This window comes from Balaenoptera physalus, assembly GCF_965194825.1.
Source record: "Balaenoptera physalus genome assembly, chromosome: 19".
Lineage (NCBI taxonomy): Eukaryota > Metazoa > Chordata > Mammalia > Artiodactyla > Balaenopteridae > Balaenoptera > Balaenoptera physalus.
Window position 1 is genome coordinate 4,044,386 of NC_138900.1, and position 17,310 is coordinate 4,061,695.

General features: G+C 48.7%; 1 protein-coding gene across 1 annotated transcript; it reads right to left on the reverse strand.

Moving 5' to 3' along the window:
- Nucleotides 1–508: 508 nt before the first annotated feature.
- Nucleotides 509–16,762, reverse strand: CACNG6 (calcium voltage-gated channel auxiliary subunit gamma 6). The gene is made up of 4 exons (XM_082436747.1): nucleotides 15,170–16,762; nucleotides 10,477–10,551; nucleotides 8,595–8,732; nucleotides 509–1,218 (listed from the first exon to the last, which is right to left on the reverse strand). The coding sequence occupies exons 1-4, from the start codon at nucleotides 15,501–15,503 to the stop codon at nucleotides 980–982; spliced, it is 786 nt and encodes a 261-aa protein (XP_082292873.1). The 5' UTR covers nucleotides 15,504–16,762; the 3' UTR covers nucleotides 509–979.
- Nucleotides 16,763–17,310: the final 548 nt, after the last annotated feature.

Below are 17,310 nucleotides of genomic sequence, written 5' to 3' on the forward strand. Positions count from 1 at the left end.
CACTGTCTCACGGTTCTGGAGGCTGGAAGTCCAAGATCACGGTGTCTGCAGGGCTGGTTCCTTCTGGGGGCTGCAAGGGAGAATCTGTTCTAGGCACCTCTCCTTGGCTTGTAGATGGTCATCTTCTCCCTGTGTCTCTCCACCTCTTCTTCCCTCTGCGTGTATCAGTGTCCTAAGCTCTCCATATAAGGACACCAGTCCTATTGGATTAGGGCCCACCCTAATGACCTCATTTTCACTTGGTCACATCTGCAAAGACCCTATCTGCAAATGAGGTCAATTCTGAGGTCCTGGTGGTGAGGATCCCCAACATATACTTTCAGGAGGGACCCCTTCAACCCATAACAGTGTTTGTGTTCCAAACTGTTGAGTTTTCTGTCACTCTCTATGGGTTCACCGACATGTGACTTTGGGGCTGACAAGTAGCATGTAGTGGGTTTCTGGAGAGCACAAGTGACCCCTTTTCTCTACCCTGGAGTGCACTAATCACATCAGAACGGACTCCAAATCAAAGTTGTTAAATTTCCAAACCTTTAATCCCAAATCAGACCACAGTGAGGTCAGACCCAGAGATTCTCTCCTCCCCCCTTCCCCTGTTTCCCTGGAGGAAGTCTCCCCCACAAGCGAATACATCCAAATCTGTGGAACAAATAGCTCCAGCTCCCTCCCAAGACCCCCTGACCTCACCCCCCCACTCCCTAGTTACCCCATCAGGTCCCCACCAGCCTTCCCTGGGGACCCTCGTTTGCAAAAATCCTCTCCCCGTCCCACTCCTAAGCAACCCAAATTCAGCCCCCGAGAAAAACATATTTACAGAGAAAAAAGATGAGGGCATGAGGGGCAGTTCTGTGCAAACAGCATGGGCCCCCAGGGCAGGGAGAACACAGTTTCTCTAGGACATGGGGCAAAAGATTCTGAGGGGCACGATGGAGAAAGGAGAAGGGTTTGGGAGTTGCTTAGAGAAAGCACAACGGTGGCCCTAGGTGGCCCTGTGCCCCCACTTGGGACAGAGGGAGCCCCAGGGCCAGGGAGGCAGGGTGAGCAGGAGAAAGAAGCCACTCCCCAGGATCAGGACCAGGCCGGCCCCCAAGCCACAGCCCAGAGACCAGGAGTATTCATAGGTCAGGGCCGGGGACGGGGGAGGCTCAGGGCTAACTCTCTGCAGCAAGGCTTGCACGGAGTGGCGGAACACCTCCAGGCTGACCAGAAGCAGCAGGCCTGTGGGGAGAGGAGAACAGATGTGGCCCTCAGGCCCCTGGGGTCCCCAACGGAGGTCTGAGCCTCTCCCCCAATATACCCCATCACATGCTTACTCAGACAAGAAACCTGCGGGACCCCCTAGTGATAGGAACAGAGTAAAGGGACAAAGTAGGTGATTACATAGTTAATCCCACTAGGGGGCTGTAAGTAAAGAAAAAAAAGCATGGGAGACCCCTGTAAGTTAATGGTCACTCAAGAAAGCAGGTTCGCTTAACCACAAAACCATGCAACAGAAGCCTGAGACATGCCCCCAGACAATGAAACAATGGTTGAATAAGACCCACATCCTGCCCAGAGAGCTCAGGAAGTTAATGATTCCTAACGCTCCTCGGCGCACATTAAAAACAAAAACATAAGCAAAAGTTGACATTATGCTGAAAGCTGAGACGATTCATCATATTTTAGTATATGTTACCACCTTTTTGCTCATTTCCATTGTGCCATGACAGTCCCAGTTTGACCATGTAGGGACAAGAAAACTCTCCCGCCTGACTTGGAGGAGGAGCTGATGATGGAAGCTTGATGTCTACTCAAGAATGAGGAAGAAGGTGGTCTTCTCCCCCTCCCCATTTTTCCTGTGATTATAAAACTGTAGCCCACTAAGTTCTCGGTGTGGCACCCTCTAGCTCACCCGCTTGTAAGGCGCACAAGCATCTTATTCTAATAAATCACTTCTTATCTATCACTTGGCCTCTCACTGAATCCTTTCTGTGCTGAGACATAAAGAACCGGAGCTCCTCGTAGCCCCGTGAGATGCATTTCTGCAGTTTCACTCTCACCCCGTCAACAACTGCTTATTAAGCACCTACTCTATAGCAGGCACAATTTTAGAAGCTGGAGAGAAAGAAAGAACAAGACACAAATTCATAGAGACAGAGAGTAGAAAAGTTGGGTGCGGGGGTGGGGAGGAGGAATGGGGAGTTGGTGTTTAATGGGGACGGAGTTTTAATTGGGGAAGATGCAAAAGTTCTGGAGATGGATGGTGGTGATAGCTGCACAACCACGTGAATGGACTTAATGCCACAGAAGTGGACACTTACAAATGGTTCAGATGGTAAGTTTTATGTGAACGTGTCTTTCACCACTTAAAAAAAGCACAAAGCAAACCAAGGAATCAAGAATCACAAAAATCAAATTAAGAGTCCATTAAGACTTCAGTAAAGAGTGATGATGGAATCTAAGTTGAAACCGTAGAAGCAGACAGCAGAACGGTGGCTGCCAGGGACTGAGTGGAGGGGAAAATGGGGAGATGCTGGTCAAAGGGCACAAACTTCCAGTCTGAAGAGGAATAAATTCTGGCGATCTAATGTACAGCATGGTGACTATAGTTAATAATACTCTATACATAAAATTTGCTAAGAGAGTAGGTCTTAAATGTTCTCACTACAAAAAAAAATTTACTATATGAGGTGATGAACGTGTTAATTTGTTTGATTGTGGTGATCACCTCATGATGTATATCAAAATATATCAAAACATCAAGTTGTAGGGGACTTCCCTAGCGGTCTAGTGATTCAGACTCAGCACGTTCACTGCCATGGCCCAGGTTCAATCCCTGGTCAGGGAACTGAGATCCTGCAAGTTGTATACCTTATATACAATTGTGTGTATATGTATATATGTGTGTGTATATATATATATATATATATATATACACACACAATTTATACTTGGCCATCATATCCCAATAAAGTTGAAAAGAAAAAAGAGTGATGGTGGATTACAAAATGAAAAGAAAATCAGTCAAGTAATGCAATTTGATTAAAGAAAAAAAAAGGAACAAGACAGACAAAAGAACCCTAACCTGACAGAACCTATGTTCTACTTGGAGGAGACAAATGGTAAACAAATAAACCAAGGCTTGCAAAACTCAAAAGTCTCCAGGAGACAATGAGAAAGTACAAACAAGTGAGCAGGCAGGTGCAGTGGGGGCAATGGCAAAGCGTAGCCCAAACCCGGCTTCAGCCAACTGCAGCCCATCAGAAACGGCGACTCAGTAGACCAGATCTTCTGATTTTTCAAGAACAGCTAGCATTTTTTTAAAATGATTATGATTTTTACGGGAATTCACCCAACCTTTAAATATTGGCTCAGAGAAATCTTTAGACACTGCCCGCCAAACAAAGCACATTTATGGGCCGTCGCTGGCCTGCGGGCGACCAGGTTGTAACTGCCAAAGTAAACACATGAGAAGACAGGATAATTTCAGACAGTGATGCACTGCTAGGAAGGAGATAAAAACAGAGTGATGGGAAGGGCCGTGACATCCAGGGGTGGGGCTGGGACTTTACATGGTGTCATCAGAAAAGCCACTGGAGCTGAGACCCAAATGGACGAAAAGAAGCCAGCCACGCACAAAACAGCGATGGCTATTCTGGGCAGAAGGAACGGCTGGTGCAAAGGCTTTGTGGTAGGGTGGAGTAGAGTGTGTTAGAGGGAAAGAAAGAAAAGTCAGTGCAGCGGAGCAAAGAGGATGGGGGAGGGGAGGGTGGAGGGCAGTGGACGCACAGAGGTGGGCGGAGTAAGATCACGTAGGACCCTCCGATGCTCACGCGTGGTTCATGCATCCTGGCTGCCTCCCCTCTCAGACCCCGGAGTCTGACTTCAACCTTGATCTCTGACCTTCCTTCCTCCCTACACTCCCAGTTCCCCCACGGTTTTGTTTTTGTTTTTTTTTTTAACTTTTTTTAAAAAATTAATTTATTTTATTTTATTTATTTTTTATTTTTGGCTGCGTTGGGTCTTCGTTGTTGCGCGCGGGCTTTCTCTAGTTGCGGCGAGCGGGGGCTACTCTGCGTTGCGGTGCGCGGGCTTCTCATTGCGGTGGCTTCTCTTGTCGCGGAGCACGGGCTCTAGGCGTGAGGGCTTCAGTAGTTGTGGCACCCGGGCTTCAGTAGTTGTGGCTTGCAGGCTCAGTAGTTGTGGCGCACAGGCTTCGTTGCTCTGAGGCATGTGGGATCTTCCCGGACCAGGGATCGAACCTGTGTCCCCTGCATTGGCAGGCGGATTCTTAACCACTGTGCCACTGGGGAAGCCCTCCCCCATGGTTTTAAGTCAGGGGCCTGGAGAATACAGCCTGGAGTCTGCGTAACGTGGCTCAGTGGTCCCTTTGTGATCCCTTCTTGACCTCATGCAGGTCAGCATCAGGGCACTGGAGGTGGAAAAGCATCTGGACGAGGGAGAGACACCATGGAGTCCCCTTCATTCCACTGCTAATTCATGCGTTCTCTCATTCAGTCAACAGATCTTAATTGAACTCTCATTATAAAATATATATAAAATACAAGAACAAAACTAGGGACTTCCCTGGCGGTCCAGTGGTTAAGACTCCGTGCTCCCAATGCAGGGGGCATGGGTTCGATCCCTGATCGGGGAACTAAGATCCTGCATGTCACACAGCACAGCCCAGAAAAAAAAAAAAAAAAAACTAATGAAGGGGCTGTCCTCCTGGAAATTCACCCCAAAAGGGGAGATGGACAAAAATCAGGTAAATGTATCGATGTGGGTTGAACTGCATACCCCCAAAAGTTCACACATTGGGGTCCTGATCCCCAGTGCCTTGGAACTGACTATATTTGGAGCTAGGGCCTTTAAAGAGGTAATTCACTTAAAATGAGGTCATGAGGGTGGGCCCTGACCCAGTATGTCTGGTGCCCTTATAAGAAGAGATGAGGACACAGGCAAGCATGGGGAAGGACCGTGTGACGACACTGGGAGAAGACAGCCCTCTACACGCCAAGGAGACTGGCCTCAGGAGGAACCGAACCTGCTGATGACATGTTGATCTCGGACTTCCAGCCCCCAGAACTGTGAGAAAATACATTTCTGGTGTGTAAGGCACGCAGTCTGTGGTACTTTGTTATGGCAGCCCTAGCAAACAAAGGCATACATAAATGCATAATTCCAGGAGGTGATCAATTCTACGAAGAAAAATAAGGCAAGGTAGGGACACAGCAGGGAAGAGGTCTACTTTAGACAAGGTGGCCAACAATGGTCTTTCTGAGGAGGTGACGTATGATCAGCGACTGAAATGATCTGCAGAAATGAGACATGGGAAGCGCTGGCGGAAGAGCATTCCAGGCTGAGGCGACAGCAGTGCAAAACGCTCTGGGGAGGGAATGAACTTGGAGGGTCCGAGAACAGCGAAGAGGTTAACATGGACAGAACAGAGAGAACAAACGGTAAGAGGTGAAGTCTCACGTAGCCAGGAGCCAGGCCACGTAAGACCTCGGAGCCACGTTATTCTAGTGGCAGAAATTCATCCGTGGCTTTCGATCTAGGTAGGAACCACAATATGATTTATGGTTTTAAAATGTCACTAACTCCAACACAAGAGGCAGGTAGGATTTGACCGCGGGCTGTAGTTTGTGGAGCTCTGGCCTTGACACACTAGCTTTGCAACAAGAATCTAACCAAATGCTCCCACATCTCACCTCTTCCACTAGACCTTATGAATGGGTATTATTATTATTATCCCCACTTTACAGATGGGAAAATCGAAGCCTAGAAAAGGGGCACGTGGGTTTGAGCCCAGCCAGGTCTACTCCAAGACTCTTCTCTTAGGCACATCACTTTACCTTCTCCCTGATCGAACCTGACTTCCCTCGAATGACCTAGAAGGGCCCACGTGACCTGGCCCCTGCCTGTTTCTTCAGCCTCCTCTCAGGCTGCCCTTCCCATCCTACAGCAGTATGGAGTAGGACTTTTTTCAGGACTTTATTTTTGTTTTATTTTATTTTTATTTTTTGGCTGTACCACGTGGCATGCGGGATCTTAGTGCCCCAGACCAGGGATCGAACCCGAGCCTCCTGCAGCGGAAGCATGGCGTCCTAACCACCAGAGCACCAGGGAAGTCCCATTCAGGACTTTAAATGCACCCAATTTGTTCAAGCCTGGAGACCTTCGTGCTGCTTGGAATAACTGTCTGCTTACCCCTCCCTGAGCCCGCTGTACACATCCTCATTCTCTACATCCTTACTTGAATTACACTTCTTCTGAGAAGGCTTCCCTGACCACCACCAGTCAAGTCTCTGTTGGGTCTCCCTGTTATACATTTTCATTAGACTCTTTACTTTTCATTTATAGCATTTACCACAAGTGGTAATTGTTAACATATATTAATTTATATGAGTATTATTGATTTGCCTAATTTCTATCTCCTCCCTGGGTTGGAATTTGGGACTCCAACCCAAATCTTTTGATTCCCTGTTGATTTCCTGGTTTGTCTTTTAAATTATTTATTTATTTATTTATTTTTGGCTGTGTTGGGTCTTCGTTTCTGTGCGAGGGCTTTCTCTAGTTGCGGCGAGTGGGGGCCACTCTTCATCGCGGTGCGCGGGCCTCTCACTATCGCGGCCTCTCTTGTTGCGGAGCACAGGCTCCAGACGCGCAGGTTCAGTAGTTGTGGCTCACGGGCCCAGTTGCTCTGCGGCATGTGGGATCTTCCCGGACCAGGGCTCGAACCCATGTCCCCTGCATTGGCAGGCAGATTCTCAACCACTGCACCACCAGGGAAGCCCTGGTTTGTCTTTTAAACCAGTATCCTCGTCATGCTCCATGCTCCAGCCTCACTGGCTTTCTTTCAGGACTCGAAATTCACCGAACTCTTTCTACTTTGGTTACCCATACTTTGATGTTTTAAGCGTCATCTCCTCAGAGAGGCCTTCTCTAACTCTGCTTTAAATGAAGTGCCCTCATTATGCATTCTCACAGAACTCTACTTTTCCTTCATAGCACTTAACTGCAGTTTGTAACTGTGGGATGATTTGTATCATTTCTCTGTCCCTAACCAGATGATAATCTCGTTAAGGGCAGACACCTTTCTAATGAATAAATGAAAGACAGGGAATGACTGAATTTCCCCCTTTATTTAGGAAGCTCTCTAAGGCACAAAACAATAATAAGAATGTGATTACTAATCATTTCTATTCGAGTGTGCTCTTGAACACTCATATCTCCCTGTCTCCTTTATTTTTGTTTTTGTTTTGGCCGCGCGGAGCTTGTAGGATCTCAGTTCCCCAGCCAGGGATTGAACCCATGCCCTCTGCATTGAACCCATGTCCTCTGCAGTGAAAGCGCAGAGTCCTAACCACTGCACCACCAGGGAATTCCCTCCCTTGACTCATCTTGCACCAAGCCTCTACTTCATTTGTTAACTAAGGTTACCATGTACCTTTGCGCAAACTTTGCCCCGCTCTATGCTCTGATCTTCATTCTGTTCACTCATCTTCTTTTAAACTTGCCAAGTCTTTTACAGACTACATATGTGCTATCCCATCACCACTATTACCACATCAAGGGCATCACCATCATCACCATCATCACCTCCACCACAACAAACATCACCAACATTGCCACCACTACTGTCAACTCCATATTCTGACTGGATAATTTCTGTTTCTCCTTCGATTATCAGCTTAAATATCACTTTCTCAGGAAGTTTCTCTGACAAGCCCCCCTACCCCAGTGTGTACCCCTTATATGCTTTATCATAACTCTCATCACAATTATAGTTGGATTATTATATGTGTAATTGTCAGTTACTGTCTATCTCTGTCAGAATCTAGGCTCTATGAGGGCAGACACACTGTCTGCCTTATTAATCTTATATCTCCAGCCCTTAGCTCAGTGCCTGGAACATAGTAGGTGCTCAGTAGACACACGAAAGATAAATAAATGAAGCTTATATAGTTAATGACTTATCTATCCACCTTAGAAAACATTTGATCCAATGAGGGCTACATTTCACAAGATGCAGAATATTTTTGGACCCCCAACTCCAAAAATGCAACAGTTCTTGCAGACTCCAGGTCCAAATCTAAGAGAGTGTTTGGAGAACCTTCAATTCCCAGCCAACAACAGCGCTTGGACCATCCTCATATTTGAGCCTACTATAGCCCTTGCGCTTCCCAGCATGCAATGGTGCTTAGAGACCTTCCTCAACCTGACAGCATACAACAGTGCATGGGGACCTCCCTCAACGTCCCAGCTTGCAACAGTGCTTGGGGACCCTAGATTCCAATCTAAATAAGTCTTTGGAGACTCTCCAATTCCCAGTCAACAACAGAACTTAGAACTCTCCCATCTTTGAGACTTCTATAGCCTTTGAGCTTCTGCCAATTCCCAGCACACAACAGGGCTTAGAGACCCAACCTCCCAGCCTACAACGGGGCTTGGAGACCTCCCTCGACCTCCCAGCATGCAACAGTGCTTGGAAACCCAACTTCCCATCATGCAACAGTGCTTGGAGACCTGACCTCCCAACATGCAATGGTGTTTGGAGACCCGACCTCCCAGCATGCAATGTCCTCAGTCTGCAGGCTCTGAACCCTCACCTGAGAGGCCAAAGCAGATGGCTCCAACACGGAGCAGGAACTCTGCACCTTTGCTGAGCACCATGATGATACAGAGGCACCCCAGGGCCATGACTGCCAGGCCTAGCACTGCTATCACCGCAGCTGCCAGATTTACCTCTGTGAGGAGGGGAAGGGGAAGTAGAGAATACAGGATGTAGGGAGTAGAGAGAACTCCCACAGAGGGACCCAGGAGATCCAGGACTAGAGAAGAATTTTCAAGTAAAAGATCATCCAGTCCAATGTTTTACTTATACTGTTGAAGGAAGAACTAAGACTCAGAAAGGGTCAGTTAATTGCTTAAGGTCACAGAGCAAAGAAAGGACAGAGCCAGGATTAAAAGGAGATGGGAACTACCAAGTATTACTTATGATCTGGTCACCATTTGTTTACCGGTGAGGAAACTGAGGCAGTGGGGTGTGTGGGAGACAACAGAGAAGGTGGTACGTTACAGTGGAATGATCCAAGTCAGAACTCTCCCCAGCTACTTTCTAGCTGGAAGATTCTGGTAAAGTCACTGAACCTCTCTGAAGCCCAGTTTCCTCCTCTGGAAAATGAAGATCAAAATCTCTACTTGACTGCTGTGAGGATTAGAAATCACATATGTAATGCAGCCAGTGCACCACCTGGCACACAGCACTTGTTCCATACGTGTGCCCTGTGATTATTTTGCTATCCTAGGGGAGCACAGCGATTTGCCCAAGCTCACTTAGCACCAAGATAAAAAAGACAGGAGTGGAGAGGGTAAGTAGGTCCTCCATAAAGAGTCCTCCACTGTTTATGGAGGACCTACTATGTGCCAGGCACCATACTGCATGTCTTAGCTGCATCATTTCATTAAATCCTTACAAAGACCAGATAAGGTTCATGACATACCACAATTCTTTCACTAGTGGGGATATTGACATACTGACCGCAATTCCTTTACTGGTGGGGATATTGACATACTGGGGTGATGGAGAGACTGTGGTTAGAGTAGAAAGGGTAAAGTCTTAAAAGTTTTATTGTCCAGTATGGTAGACACTAGCCATGGAGGGTCTTTTCATTTTAAATGGATTTAAATTGAACAAAATTTAAAACTCAGTGTCTTAGTTGCACCGACCACATGTGGCCAGTGGCTACCCTATCGGTCAGTGCAGATACAGAACATTTCCACTCTCATGGAATATTTTATTGAAGAGCACTGCTTTAGAGTTGGAATTATTTGGGCTCGAATCCTGCCTCTGCCTCTGCCACTTCCTGGGAAAATAAATTAAACCATTTATGGACTTGTGTTTTCTCATCTGGAAGATTAAGATAAAGCCCCTGCCCTGCAGGGTCATGGCAAGCACTGGAACTCTTATAAATGAAACACCCAGCGCTGTGTTTAGCATGTGGGAGATGCACACTTGTGAGATGCTAACGTACTATCCACAGAGAGGGGCTGGGACTTGCCCAGAGTGACACGGCATGCGGCAAAAGCAGAGCTGAGGCAGGAATGTTGGACACAGGGCTCTGGAGAACCACCTGTCTCCAAAGATGAGACCTCCCCAGGATTTAGGAGCTTGTGCCCATTCTGTGGCAAAGCAGAGAAGAAGACAATGCTCTCAAGAACCCCTCTGGGATTAACGGATACAAACTACTATGCATAAAATAGATAAGCAACAAGGACTTACTGTATAGCACAGGGAATTATAATCAATACCTTTTAATAAACCATAATGGAATATAATCTGAAAAAAATAACTGAATCACTTTGCTGTATACCTGAAACGAACACAATATTAGAAATCAACTATACTTCAATTTACAAAAAAGAAAAAGAAAGAAAAGAAATCCTTCAGCATGATCAGCATATCCCCTCCACCGGGCGAAACGTTCTTACCTTTCTTTGTGGTTCTCTGGAAGATGTGAGCATCCTCTCCCGTGGTGAAGAATTTAAAATAAGTGCAGTTTGCTTCTGTGGCAGCAGGAGAGAGAAAAAGAGAGGTAATGACATGGAGGTCCCTAGTGTAAGCTCAGGGCTGGACATTTAACATAGCTCACAATAACCTAGAAATATGAAATTAGCATCCCTGATAGACTGAGAGAAATCATGCTCAGAGAAGTAAAACCATCCGCTATCACAGGAGCTGGGATTCCAATCCAGAACTTTGAGGTCCAGATCTGCGGCCTTGAGTGGGCTATTGACCTCTCTGAGCTTCTAATTCTTCCTGTATAAAGTGAGTTAATAGTCTCTTTCCTGGCTCTGTCATATGAGTTTGTTTAGGGTCCAGTGAGATTAGAAATGGATAATCACTTTATTCAACAAAGCACCCCAAGATCCAGGCAGAAGGCTAACAGACTCAGAAGAGATTCTTATCTCAGAAAGGATTCGCGTCTAGACTACACAAAGAACTTTTGCAGATCAGCAAGAAAAGAGAGATAACCCAATTGAAAAATGGGCAAAGGATATGAATAGTCAATTCATAGAAGAGGAAGCGTGGATTACTCACAAGTACATGAAGAGATTCTCCACCTCACCAGGGATCACAGAAATGCAACTTAAATCAGCAGGGAGATGGCACTTTAGATCAGTTAGATTGGCAAATATTAAAAGGATAATATCAAGCATTGGAAGGATAAGAGGAAACAGCTGGGGGTGTAAATGGGTACTAGTCTTTTTGGAAAGCACTCTGACATACTTTATGAAGTGAAGTATGTTTATCCCTATAACCCAACAGTTTCACTTCTGGGTATACATTCAGAAAAAAACCACGTGCAGGAACATATATGGGTTGCATGATGTTCATTGCAACACTGTTTATAATAATAGGGAGTTGGGGGCACTTCCCTGGTGGTCTAGTGGTTAGGACTCTGCGCTTCCACTGCAGTGGGCTTGGGCTCGATCCCCGGTCCGGGAACTAAGATCCCGAATGCCACGCGGCGCAGCCAAAAATAAATAAATAAATAAACAGGGAGTTGGAATCAACCTAGGTGCCCATCTCTATTGGAATAGACAAGTAAATGTGATGGATGCTTCCTGGGCAAGTCTCTGCAGCACACAGTAGCCACGAACTAGACTAACAGAAAGCAGCACAGAGAGATTTGAGAAACAGTGTTGAGCAAAAAAATCAAAAATAGGAAAAAATCTATAGCACGATATCATTTATGGAAATTAAAATACATACATATATAAAAAACTACTATATTTTCTAAGTTAAAATACATATTCATGGATGCATATCAAATGCATTAAAGAGATGAGTTAGGAAAGAATGAAAAAAAAGAATAAGAATGTAAAATAAAGCACAAGAAGGATCTTGCAAAGGCTGGTAATGATTTTGTGGCATAAACTGAAAAGTATGATTCATCCAAATTTGTGTACTTGAAGTTCAAGAAATGCCACACTAAAAAAAGGCGCTTTCTAAATTGCATTTTAAAGCCAGAACTTCCCACAGAATTCACCTACTCCAACTTTCTCATTCCACAGATGGGGAAACTGAGGAGAGAACAGAGGGAAAGGGAGGAGAGAGGTCGAGAATAAGAGGGGTATAAGAAATAGGAGACAGGTCAGGTGGTCTGGGGAAGTGGAAAGGAACTTTCCGAATTGAAGGGGGATGCTGAGGGACAAGAGATAAACTCCAGAGTCAGGTGAGGTGGTGCGGGACACTCCACCTGGTACTCTCAAGGAAAGAAAAGGGCATGAGATGTCCTGGCAGGAGCAGTGGGAAATGTGAGTCCTTATCCTGCAGCAGCAAAGAGTAAAGGATGCTTCGTGCAGCAGAGCAAACGCTGAGGATGCAACCTGTCACAAGTCGGTGGGGGGAAAGCGGTCTTCCTCTACAAGGGAAATGGGAAGTCTCAACTAGAGAATAAGAAGGTGTGGTACATCTTTCTGAGAGAGTATGGGGTGTCTGGCATCCCATTTTGGCTACTAATGATTTAGGGCATCTTGTCTCTGACCCCAGAGGATATGGCATATCCCATTTGGAAGAGAGTAGGATATGGGTCACCCCCCTTTGGGATGTCCTTTGATGGGCCATGGGATGTGTGGGATATTTCTGAAATCTTGAAATTTGTGAGATGTCCTCTGAAGGGTCAGGATTGTGGGATGATGGTGATGGTCCTTTAAGGAGACTAAAGCTCTTTCTGACCATTAGGGAGACATCAAGGGATGTGAGGGACCCCATATTATGCAGTTAGGTGGGGCAGGACAGCCCCCCCAGTGCAGTGAGGACCTTTGGGACATATTTATGGACTAGTGAGATGCAATATAGTGTCGTTGTTAAGAACAGAGATGACCAGGAACCCTCCTACACTGCTGGTGGGAATGTAAATTGGTACAGCCACTACGGAGAACAGTATGGAGGTTCCTTAAAAAACTAAAAATAGAGCTCCCACATGACCCAGTAATCCCACTCCTGGGCATATATCCAGAGAAAACCATAATTCAAAAAGATACATGCACCCCAATGTTCGTTGCAGCACTGTTTACAATCGTCAGGACATGGAAGCAACCTAAATGTCTGTCAATAGAGGAATGGATAAAGAAGATATGGTACATATATACAATGGAATATTACTCAGCCATAAAACAGAACAAAATAATGCCATCTGCAGCAACATGGATGGACCTAGAGACTGTCATACTGAGTGAAATAAGTCAAACACAGAAAGACAAATATCATATGATAACTTATATGTGGAATCTAAAAAAAGGGTACAAATGAACTTATTTACAAAACAGAAGTAGAGTCACAGATGTAGAAAACAAACTTATGGTAACCAGGGGATAAGGGGGGTAGGGATAAACTGGGATATACACACTACTATATATAAGATAAATAACTAATAAGAACCTACTGTATAGCACAGGGACCTCTACTCAATACTCTGTAATGGCCTATATGGGAAAAGAATCTAAAAAAAGAGTGGATATATGTATATGTATAACTGATTCACTTTGCTGTACAGCAGAAACTAACACAACATTGTAAATCAACTATACTCCAATACATTTTTAAAAATTTTTTTAAATTAAAAAAAAAAAAAAGAAAGAACAGAGATGACCAGGGTTCAAACCCCATATGACTAGCCTGGGTGCATAGACTGAGACATTTATATTTCTCGCTCCTCATTTTGGGGATGATAATAGGGTTGCTATGAGGATTGATGAGTTCATGCAAGTGAAATACTTAGAACAGAGCTGGGCACTACATTAGCACCTAACATTTTTTATTACCAGAGCATCCTATTTCTCAAAAATTTGGGAACTTCCTGCTTGAGGCTCTGAGGGGTGAGAATTAGCCCGTCTGCACGCTGAGTGGGTGGTACCTCAGATAACAAGGGTGCTTGGCATCCCACTTTGCTATCAAGGGCTTGCAACATCCTAATTTGGACCCTAGGGATGTAAGAGATCACATCTGGAAAAGTGAAGGAGGAAGGAAATCCCATCTGGAGCCCAGAGGGATAGGAGATCTTCTTTGAGGGGTACTGAGATTATAGGACATCCTTTGGAGAGGAAAGAGTGTTGTAGATGCCATACGGGTGATCAAGCATGCGACATCCTAAATGGGCTCTGAGGGGTGTCAGATAGTTTCCTTGGGTCAGTAGAGGCGAAGTGAGATCCCATTCCCATTCCCTAGGGGTACAGGATGTCCCTCTGGTATAAGTTTAGGGCATGGCATGGCCTGTCTGGGAGAGTGAGAGGTATGGGATAGCTCTCTGGCATGGGTAGGGGTGAAACAGCCACTCTGTAGGGAAGTGAGGGGTGTCGAGGTGCCTGGAAGAGAAAATGAGAAGGGCTGGAGTGTCCAGTCGGGGAATTTGAGGTGGAATGGGTAGGAAACGAAGAAGATTTTCCAGGAAGCACAAGGTCTGCCCTGGGATGTTGGGAGGTGTTTGCTGAGAGCTGTTTGGTGGAACCCGTAGGAGGGAACAGCATAGACTGTACTTTGGGGTGGGCATCAAGGTGGTCTTTCTCCCCAGGGCCCACAGGATGGGGGTGCAGGCTGTCTCCAGGGTGGGAAGAGCAAGCTGACACCAGGAACCCAGAGTCTTCCTCTAAGGGTGCAGGCTGCCTCAGGGGCGCGAGCGTTTCTGGGAGACACAGGCTGTCTGAGGGCACCAGCTGTGTCTGGAGTCATCGGCTGGGTTCGGGGGCACAGCCTGTGTGCAGAGGCACAAGGCTTCTCTAGGAACACGGGCTTGCTGGGGGTACAGGCTGCTCTGGGGACACAGAAATGTCTGGGATCACAAGCTGTGCTGGGAGCATAGGAGCTCTGGAGGTCATAGGACAAGGGCACCGGCTGCTCTGGAGGCACAGGCTGGTCTAGGACAGACAAGTTTGGGGGAACAGGCTGCTCTGGGGGCAGAGGCTGGTCTAGAGCTACAGACTGGCCTGGGGGTGCAGGCTAGTTTGGGGGTACAGACTCCCTCTCTGCACAGTTTGTGCCTGGGGCAGAGGCTGTCCCCAGAGCACAGGTTGATGTGGGTAGGGGCGCATTCTGAGGGTGCAACCTCTCTCTCCTCGGGGCTCAGGCACGGGTTCCTCAGACACGGGATACAAGCCGTGCGCGGGGGCGGCGGCCGCTCACCTCCGGGCAGCTCCGCTGGGCCGCAGGTGTCCCTGCCCGCGGGCACGTCCGCCTGCCACAGTCGCTTGGTGCACATCTTCCAGAGCCCCAGGTGGGCGGCATCACAGACGGCACTGCCGTTGTCCCTGTAGGTGTTGAGTTCCACCCAGAACTCGGTGCCCACGGCCAGCACTGCCAGCGTGGCACCCACGGAGGTCAGCAGCAGCGCCAGCTTGATCTTCCCCTCGTGCTCAGGGGTCATGGTGGCCTTGCGCGCCCCGTGAGCTCGCCGCCGGCCCACGGCCCCCAGCCGGCGGTCCTCCTCGTGCATGAAGAAGTTGGGCCACATCATCATCCTCGTCGCGGGCGATAGGGCCCAGGTGCAAAGGAGGCAGAGCTGAGGCGGGCTCCTGAGGGCTGGGAGTGGGGAGGGAAGCGCCTGGGGTCTTGAAGCGGGTGAGGGGCTCAGTTTCCACTGGTCTGTGAAATGGGAAGATCTGAATCCTCCCTGGAACCTCAAATGAGGAAGTCGAGGTCACTTCTGGGACCTAGATCCTCTGCTGGGAACCCTCTGAGGTTCAGAGAAGAGCCTGGGGTACCCACAGAAGCTCAGCAAAGAAGATGAGACTAGAGATAAAGCTAGGTGCCCCCAGCCTCACGGCTAGAGCCTGGGTACCCAGGAGGGGGGCCTGAGAGCTCCAGAAGCAGGAGAACTGAGTGTCAGCTGAAGCTCTGAGGGGCTGCTCTGGGGTCCCCACTGGAGGGAATCACCAAGGGGAAGCTGTGTTTCCTTGCGGGGGCGGGGGGTGGGAATCCGAGCTTCCCACTAGGGCTCAGAGTTTGGGGTACACAGGAAGGGGAGCTGAGGTCCTCTCTGTGTTTGAGAGGAGATGCTTCCTGGCTTCTTTGGGCTCAGAGTCTGGGGAAGGAGAAGTTGGGTCCCCTCTGGGGTTCAGAAGAGGAAAAACTGGGGTGCAGGGAGTTCAGAAGGGGAGGTCAGAATTACTTCAGAGTCTCAGAGAGGCAGTAGGATTCCCCCAACTTTCACAGGGGGGACCAGCAGAGTCCTGGCTGGGGTTCAGAGACAGGAGGCTGGGGACCTGCTGGAATTCAGGAAGAGGGGCGTGGGGGGGGTCTCCCTGGCCATTCAGAGAACAGACCAGAGAAGGTCTGCCCTAGGGGCTGAGAGAAAGGGGCTGAGGGGCACCCCCAAGGCTCAGGAGGGGGACCTGGGGTCCCTGCTGGGGCTCAGATGAAGGGGCTGTGGTCCGCACTGCGGCTCAGGAAATGGGGACCAGGTCCCCGCACGCGGTTCAAAGGACAACTGGGACCCGGAAGGGACTCGTTGTCCCTTTGGGATCACTCGGCTGCCCCTCCCCCGGGCTCCCAGGGCCGGCCCGGTCGGGACGGCTCCAGGCTCAGCTCCAGGCCAGGCGCCTCCCTCAGGCCTCCCACCCCCGTCTCCTGGGTAGGGACCCCTCTCGCTCTCCTGCCTCTGCGCGGCGCCAACCCCAGCTCCGCGATGCCTCCGAACCGTCGGTTCTGCACGCCACTGCTCGCTCCGCCCGCCGGCTCGGCAGCTCCGCTCACTCCCAGCCTCGCCCCCATCCGCCCACCCCCTTCACCATCGCCGGCTATTTCGGGCTTGACCCGTAAATAACACCCGCACCTGTTGCCGGCGCCTGTTGCCATAGGGATCCCGGGTATTTTAAGGAGACGAGGGGCGGGGAGAAGGACGGCTGCCCGGGGAGGAGGGGCTGGGGGCCAGGTCCCGACCCGCTGGAGACCGAAAGGACTTTTACTTCCTTAAGGGGCAAGGGCGGGAGCTGAGGGTCCCATCTCCCAGCTGGCGGGAGAGGGGGCAGGGCGGGGAACCAGGAGTTTTGGTCCGGAGCAGGCCTGGCTGGGAACCCGAACTGCTCGGTCCAGGGGAAGAGGGGCAGGGAGGCAGGACTCCTGGGTCTGAGGGAGGGGGAGCTGGGGGCCCTCAACCCCTGGGTATGAGGGAGGAGAAAGCTGGGGCCGGGGGTCTTGGGTCCCTGAAAGAGAAGAAACTGGGGACTTTAACTCGTGAGACTGGAGGGAGGAGGGGCTGGAGGCCTGGACCCCTGGGTCTGAGGGGGGAGGAGCTGGGGGACCGGACCCCTGGGTCTGAAGGAGGA

What these genes read in the sequence shown, in the direction of transcription:
- CACNG6 (XM_082436747.1), bottom strand. Translation starts at nt 15,503, where the DNA reads ATGATGATGTGGCCCAACTTCTTCATGCACGAGGAGGACCGCCGGCTG. An exon ending in CCAGAGAACCACAAAGAAAG is followed by an intron (nt 8,733 to 10,476) that starts GTAAGAACGTTT and finishes CCCTCCTCACAG; the next exon opens with AGGTAAATCTGGCAGCTGCG. An exon ending in CATCTGCTTTGGCCTCTCAG is followed by an intron (nt 1,219 to 8,594) that starts GTGAGGGTTCAG and finishes CTCTCCCCACAG; the next exon opens with GCCTGCTGCTTCTGGTCAGC.